At 32.7% G+C, this 8,777-nt stretch overlaps 1 protein-coding gene across 2 annotated transcripts in view; it reads right to left on the bottom strand.

Annotated features, from left to right (window-relative positions):
- Window positions 1–8,777, bottom strand: part of LOC106462385 (hemicentin-1-like) — a 33,421-nt gene that overhangs the window by 14,921 nt on the left and 9,723 nt on the right. The window contains exons 2-3 of one of the 2 annotated variants that reach the window (XM_022389637.1): window positions 5,349–5,429; window positions 1,478–1,792 (exon numbers count right to left, since the gene is read on the bottom strand). In XM_022389637.1, the coding sequence (XP_022245345.1) occupies window positions 1,478–1,792; window positions 5,349–5,429 (396 nt within the window). Of the gene's footprint in view, window positions 1–1,477; window positions 1,793–5,060; window positions 5,430–8,777 lie in introns of both variants that reach the window. The other variant, XM_013922313.2, reaches the window with a different exon arrangement.

Here is an 8,777-nt window from a genome sequence, read left to right on the forward strand (position 1 = left end):
GTGAGTCAAGCGTTCTAACCACCTGGCCATGCCGGGCACTAATGAATAAATAAATTGGTTGATATATTGAATAATATTTTATAGGGGTAATTTTTATTCTAGTATTTTAACCCTGTAGTAAAACTTTAAGAGTTTTTAGTGATACACCCGTATGAAGAAGTAGATATAGAACGTAAATAATATATATCTTTATATTCTATTTCTTCTCTGTTATTAAAACGTGTAAACTGCATTGACTAAAGATCCTGTAGAAAAAACAATGTTAAACATAGAGTTGGGTGTAAATTTGTTTGTGATTATTCAAAGTGTTATTATGTGAATGTATTACATATACCAGCATTAGAACATGTGTTACAATCTTCAAAATTTAACGACATAATTGCTGTCCAAAAAATAGTACAAGTTTTCTGTTCATTTACGATTAAAAAGAGGTCGGTAATGCAGCATAAAAACATCTGTCATAATTTAAATGGTAAAATACGTATATAATATAATGTGTAAGTTCATGATAACTGTAACATGTAATAAATTTCAGTAAAGTTCATGCTATAACACTAAAAGTATTATTGATGGTACCTGTTTTCATCAGCTAAACTCAGCATTGATCAGAAGATGTTCATAATTTGAGATTAAAACTTAATTTGCCATAAATATATATCACTTGTAGAACATGATCAATTGCTATAAATATAATCTTAAAGTGCCCTTTTGGTCTTTTTTTTTCAAACGGATTCTCCTTTACTGTATATATTAGATAATTCATATTTTTAGCTCTTATTATGAATGACGCACTACTTCTCACTTATCTAATTCATAACTTGTAATATCTTACTGGTGTACCAGTGATGAAAAATAGTTTGAATGTGTGTGGTTATTTGTGAATAAAAGAATAACAGCATTTATTTCTAATAATAAACACGAAATATACAAAAAGCTTTACAGCTAACAATGTTATCGTAGTTGTCAGCGTCAAGCTACGTATGAGTAATTGTAACAATTAAACATCCAATAAAGACCAAATGTCAGTTTTTTAACTATACCATAATAGTTTCTTAAACATGATATATTAAAAAATCCATTAAAGTTAAGGTTACCCTACTAAACTTGTAGTCGTCTTTGTCGACATCTTACCTATATCTCAGTGTATCACAACGATACATCTGTTCGTTTGAATTTTAGCGTGAAGCTGCTTAATACGTTATCTGCACTGTGTCCTCCGCGAGGAGTTGATCCCGAATTTTAAGGTAATAAGTCCTCAGGATTACGAATGAGCTACCAACGGACGTCTTGGTTAATGACAAGATGAAGTAAGATAGCTCGGCGTTGTGTTTTTCTACGTTTAGTTATCCAGGCGAGAGAAACTCGACGTTGTGTTCATAGCTTCGCAATATAGTTGTGTTATTTTACACACATATAATCAGACATTTCTAATTTGTGTTTTTCAAATTAAAGTAAGTACACTATTTCTTTTTCTCACCTGGATAAAAAACCACAGACCTTTCTGCCAGGTACTCAGTACCAGGTATGGTAAGCACACACTTAAAAACCCGGGGCTCGTCTCCTTTTAATTCTTCCGTGGTAAGGTCCTTGGAAACCTCCACGATGTAGGCACCTGTAAAGTCCAGCTGCTCATTTTGAAACAAGTTAGTTGTCAGCTGGCGGGACCTAGAGTGACTTGTCATCTCGTACAAGACTAAGCGAGGTAGCGGAAATACGCCTTCAGCTTGGCATCGCAATCGCTCCTTGTCACTTGATATGTATGTATAGTTAAGCATGAAGACGGTTGGGGGAGCTGTAAAAGTAATATTTAAAAGTTTTAACTGTTCTCAAACTGTATCTATAGAAACTTATAGCTACATAACAGCAGAATCATATATGTTCATCACATAATAATTCTTTTTACGTTGGAAACTAACTCATTTATCAATAAAATCTAAACTTATAACAATTATTTGTATTGAATGAAAAGATTGAAATAATTATATTCATAATATACACGACACTGATAAAGAACAACTCCAATAACAGCACGATGCAGCTTATAATGAGCCTGTTCTCAGTCAATATGAATGTGGATCCTATGGTGTACTGCCGCCTATAGCTTATAAGGTTGATTAAGTGCCAAGATCGGTACTCAACTTGAGGGGGGGGGACACCGTTTCTTTTATGAAAATAAACATCAATTTCATCCTCCTTGTTCAGAAAATAATAAGAGTTGGACCGTATCGAGAGTGTTGCTTCACTGAATGACTTAGTGTGTATAACTATTGTTGTAGTGATTATTTCTGTACCAAATATTATCTCCATTAATCATTGGCAAGGTTGTTTTTTTATATTTCTTTTAATCTTTGTCTTGTGCAAGTTATTGTTAAATCTTAAATTTGGTCTAATTAGTGACTAAGCAATGAGGTAATAAAATTAACTGTATATTTATTCATAGAGAGTAAATGTCTTTTATTATATTTATGGAGTTCTCCTTCTAAAAAAAAAAAAGTCTTACAATTCGAGCATTCCCGCAAACAGCCGGTTGGAATCAAAATAATACGCGTTAAAGAGATAACCGACTTTCAAAGAATAATTATTATTGTACGAGTCTCCGCTATGCTTCAGCTAATCTATTCATATCTAGTTCTACTGATGAAGACAAGGAAGACCATTGGACGTGTTGATTTGTAATATGAGTCTGGCTGCCTAAAATTTACCAATCCTAAGCATGTTCAATATAACTTTTAGAAAATACTGATAATAATGAAACACAAATTTCTAAATGGAATTTCAATTATTATACAATCCTTATAATGTATAACACTGGCGCGACTATAAATAAGACAGAATACATAATACCAAAAGGAAACGGTTTGCAAGTTCAGGATAAAAAAAGGTTAAATTAGTTTAAGTTAATTTCTGGCCGCTTTCAAAATATGTAGTTATAATAGTCTCAAAAATCCTTAAATGTACTTTATTATAAACTTTATTTTCGACATTAAATCTACTAGACTCGATTAGAATATTAATCGAAAGCAAATGCACGTATAGCTTTATATATATATAGGTACAACCAAAACACATATAAGTTCCACCATTAGATACGTATAACTAACGAAATATTTCTAATATATTTAATTTAGTTTATTTATGTTTAGTTGAAAAACAGTATATGAATGTTTTTGTTACAGATTCGCTGTAAAATTATATTCTAAATAGTGACCTATGAAGTTGAAGAAATTAATAAAGAAAAGAAAAAAATCAGAAGAGTGTTATATTCGAGTGTTTTGTTATATAAAGATGCATATTCATATTTATAGTAAGTAATTTGGAAATCGAACATGAAAGGCGCGAAAAAAAGGCAAGTGTATTTCATCTCCCTCACTAACTTTTGAATCGTGATTTTGTTTGACGAAACTATAATCATTGCTCACTCTTTCAAGCGCTGTTTAAACGTTTTCCTTACAAAAGTGTCAGAAAGAAAAAAAAATCTCACATATCACCTAATTCTTCCAAAAAAACTTTGTAAAAACCAAGGAAGAGGTTGCAGATGACGAAAATGCTTCGTTTACCAAAGAAAGTACGTTACCAAGTACAACAGACTAAAACATTAGAATTGGGACTGAAATTAGAATTCACAGAATTCTATGCACAACACATTAAAAGATTAAGAATAAAATTAGAATTCACAGACTGCAAATACGAAAAATTAAAATATTAGGACCGAAATTATAAATCACAGGCGGCCAAGTACAACAAACTAAAACATTAGGCTGAGGAACGAAATTAGAATTCACAGGCGGCCAAGTACAACAAACTAAAACATTAGGCTGAGGACTGAAATTAGAATTCACAGGCAGCCAAGTACAACAAACTAAACACTAGACTGAGGACTGAAGTTGAATTCACAGGCGGCCAAGTACAACAAACTAAAATTTAGGACCGAAATTAGAATTCACAGAATGCCAAGTACAACAGACTACAGCATTAGACTGAGGACTGAAATTAGAATTCATAGGCGGTCAAGTACAACAAATTAAAAATCCTATACTGAGGACCCTTAGTTCAATTTGAGTTAAACAATGGCTGCCAACTTCTGCCGCTGTGCCGTTAATCCCTATCTACCATCCAATTACTATCCGCGTTCTTCTTAATTGTAAAGACAAAAGGGCGAAAACGAAATAATTTATCGACATTGCCAATCTACCCAAATGGAGTGAAGGGATAATTACATGCTTCATTAAATATTTCGACAAGATGGAATTTGGTTGCACGCCTCCAAGCTACAGTTGATATTACAATAGTTCGCAAAAAAAGTAATGAAAAAGTTTCCAATTTCACAAACCACGAGCTATTGAAGGATAAACTCTTTAACAGAATCATTACAGATATTTTCATGAACATATTAGGAAAAATGACAAAACCTTACAAGTGCCTAATTTCGAGTTTTACTTCGTTTTTATTCTGTACTGAAAAAATCAAAGATGTAATTTTATGAAATAATTTTACTGATCGTTTTAAAGCTTTTCTTTAATGCAATGTAGTTACAGAAAAATTTAGAGGGGATATTGGACGATAAATATGTAGTCTTGGTCACTGTAGGAAACGTCATCTTGGATGGTGCACATGTGTGTTTGTGTTGTAATAAGTTCTATCTATTTTTAAGGAATTATAAAGGATACATTTTAAAAGTTTTTATCATGCCTTTCAAATAAAACTAAAGAGTAATTTAGGCGCTACGAAACTGGTACAATAATAATGCTAAGAATAAAATTTATAAAGGGCTAAGTATCGTTTGTTTTTACTAATTATTTATGGATTTGAAGTGAATATTTCACTTAAAATTTAAGCGATGCATTTATTATTTTCCTCTTTGTAAAAATATGTGAAACATAGGTTGAAATTAAGTCATAAAAAAAACAAAAAAAAAACAATCGCCTACGAACCGTTAAAAGTCATGTAAATGACTGGAGATGAAGTAAAACATTAAACTGATAGCTATATGTAAACTAACAGGTTTTTATTGTTTGAAACTAAAAGTTTTACCCGTATTGTTCTTATGTGAATTTACTTACAATATACTATCATCTGCTTATCTTTCGAGTCTGTTCCTGACAGCGATCCGACCGTACATGTGTACAAACCGCTCAGATCTATTGTAGGTCTGAGAATCTTTATAGCTCTATACTTGGTGTATTCATCGGACGGAAACACTGTATAGTTCAGGCTGACTCTTCCTTCTAAGCGGTAGGAAAAGTGTCTACTCTTCAACTCAGGAATCCACTGGTAAATAGGCTCTGGGTCGTTATTCAGGAACCATTTAACGACTAGTGATTTATCTTTTTCTGTAAGATCATACTCACAATCTAAAACTACCGACTCCTTGCTTCCGCTTTCAATCCAAGGGGGAACGGAGAGGTGTGTAATCTGAAGTGCTGCTATTCCTGTGAAAAAGATAAGCAGGATGAGCAGTTATTTCTTAAGAAATACTTGATAAACACACAGTTTGGTGACAATTTGTAAAGCTTAATGAAATTACATTTTTGAAGTAGAATAATTATGAAAATCTACGATTTATTTTTGTAAGAATTAATGTAACGATTTAGAAAATAATGCTTGGTAGCTCCTATATTAAAAGTTTTATTAAAATATAACAAGTTTACTTTCGAAACTCAGAGTTTTACAACATTTATTTTCCGTGTAAAAGTTTCACATGAATTTCAAGCTTAAATATGTTATCTTTGTTTTAAGGAAAAAAAAATTATATTTAATGCAGTTTCTTTTTTGTATACAAGTTTGAACCTAAATGAAAAACGCATCTTCCTTTTTTTAAACTGCGATTTCGACATATACAGTATGACTTTTCATAAACACCTGTAGACACATCAAAACTGAACCTGTATGTAATATTGAATAATGGTAAGTTAAAAATAAATGGAATTATGTTTAATCTACGGAAAAATTACAGGCAGGATAATTCAATAACTTTCCCTATTTCAACAAAAAATATCTTAAGGAATCTCATTAGAAAAAAAAAACGCAACATTTTCCGTAATGTTAGGAAAATTCTGCAAATATTTCGTGTTCTTTTGAATTGAAATTCCTTAAAATGTTTTCCTTTCAAACAGGGAAATGTGCTGTCGGTACTTTTTTTCCGACATTTTACAGATTTTTTAACCATGTAGAAAGTCGACGAAACCGCAGATTTCTGTTCTTCAACGGTAAAATATTTTTAAACGTTTTTGTTTTATTTTAAAACGTAGTATATACAAATCTCAGTTATACACACTGAACGCAGTATATACAAATCTCAGTTATACACACTGAACGTAGTTTTTACAAATATCAGTTATACACACTGAACGTAGTGTATACAAATATCATTTATACACACTGAACATAGTATATACAAATATCACTTATACACACTGAAAGTAGTATATACAAATATCAGTTATACACACTGAACGTAGTGTATACAAATCTAAGTTATACACTCTAAACGTAGTATATACAAATCTCAGTTATACACATTGAACGTAGTATATACAAATATCAGTTATACACACTGAACGTAGTATATACAAATATCATTTATACACACTAAACGTAGTATATACAAATATCATTTATACACACTAAACGTAGTATATACAAATATCAGTTATACACACTGAACGTAGTATATACAAATATCAGTAATACACACTGAACGTAGTATATACAAATATCAGTTATACACACTGAACGTAGTATATACAAATATCGGTAATACACACTGAACGAGTATATACAAATATCATTTATACACACTAAACGTAGTATATACAAATATCGGTAACACACACTGAACGTAGTATATACAAATATCAGTTATACACACTGAACGTAGTATATACAAATATCAGTAATACACACTGAACGTAGTATATACAAATATCGGTAATACACACTGAACGCAGTATATACAAATATCGGTTATACACACTGAACGTAGTATATACAAATATCAGTTATATCTATTGTTGTGATGTACCATTTGATGCTTAGAAGATCCCAATTCGTGTTTGTCTTGATATCATCAGGAGGAAATTTGGCAATTTTTACGGATGTTGCCATCAGGTATGGCTATAGCTGATGCACAGAGTAAGTTGAGGTGGTATTATTTCACATGTCTAGCAAAGACACGTTTGCAGAACCTACGTGTATAACTAAACGTGAACTTTCCATTGGTAGTGCATCATATTCAAATATTCAACTACTTTCAGACGCTTAATGCTACATGAGCGAAGATGGCCCTTGGCAGCTTGGTAGGTATATACCGTAGTTATAATGAGTTAACTCGGCTGACTGAAATCACCAGTGGTCAAACATGACCAGTTGCAGTGATGAAACGAATAAGCAACTGGCAACTAAGTGACCAGTGGACAAGAATGTGACCACTCGTATATTATTCTCTCATATACAGAAGCACGCAGGATCAACAAAAAAAAGTTAAACCATTTCTTCCTTATGAAGAAAAGTACACTTTCTAAAAGCGCTTGGGGTTGTTGGGGTTCTTTTCTGATCCACTGTTGGGTTGTCAGGATTATTTTCTGATCCACTGATAATTATGTTGTTGTTTTTTATTATGCACGTTTGTATTTTCGTTTCTTCTATTAACAATAAAGTAGGTTACCGGTTACATCATCTAACGAACAAAAGGAACAGCAAAATTGTTAGGAAAATGAAAATATTTATTTGTTTAGTTGTTTGTTGTTAATTAGGCACAAGGCTACACAATGGGCTATCTGTGCTACGCGCACCACGGCTATCGAAACCTGGTTTTTAGCATTATAAACCTTCGGATTTACCGTTGAGCGACTGGGGACAAATGGAAAAGAAACAAGTGTAAGACAGTGCACATATATAACTAGAAAGCTTGGAATGTAACTGAAAAATCTTAACATGAAGCACATAATAATAGTGTGTTTGTTTTTCAAATACATGGGGCCATACTCTTGCCCCCCGGTGGGACAGCGATAAGTCTTCGGATTTAGAATGCTAGAATCAGAGGTTCGATTGCACTCGGTGGGCCCAGAAGACAGCCCGATGTGGCTTTGCTGTTAGAAAACATACACACACACGCCTTAGTCTAATATTTTCGGGACCGATGATGTTATAAATCGTGTATGAGAGGCTTGGCTGCCCTTTTGAGCAACCCGTATCCTTAGGTGATATCTAGATAGGATTGGCTATTTGTCTCTTCGTGGGAGTTAGAAGAAAAACAGGTATTGTTTGTTTGTTTCAAGTTAAGCACAAAGCTACACAATGGGCTACCTGTGCTCTTTCCCCCACGGGTATCGAATCCCGGTTTCTAGCGTTGTAAGTCCGCAGACATTCCGCTGTGCCACTGGGGGGCGAAAAAGAGGTAAGTAAGAAATAAAAATAATAAATATTAATGTATTAACTACCAGTAACAAGTAGATGATTTTTTAGTTTTCATTACCTTACATTTGTTTCTTTTATTTTTCCTTCGAGTCTTACTGTGCCTTCTGTCCACTATCTTTCTGTGCTGATAGGCACGTGCAAATTCTTAGCCGATAGAAGAATTTGTGTACCTTTTTTGTTGTAGGTGGTGAATATAATCTACTAAAATGCTTGTACAGCCACTTTGGAGATTGTCTTCACCCTATCGTAATTTTTGTAAAAATCTATAATTTCATGGGAATTTTAGTTACTTCATAATTCTACAGACGCTGTTTTATAAACTCTTTTTGGAAGTCATTAAGTTACTTATAATTAATTATAAG

Source organism: Limulus polyphemus, unplaced genomic scaffold, assembly GCF_000517525.1.
Source record: "Limulus polyphemus unplaced genomic scaffold, Limulus_polyphemus-2.1.2 Scaffold1155, whole genome shotgun sequence".
In the NCBI taxonomy this organism is placed as follows: domain Eukaryota; kingdom Metazoa; phylum Arthropoda; class Merostomata; order Xiphosura; family Limulidae; genus Limulus; species Limulus polyphemus.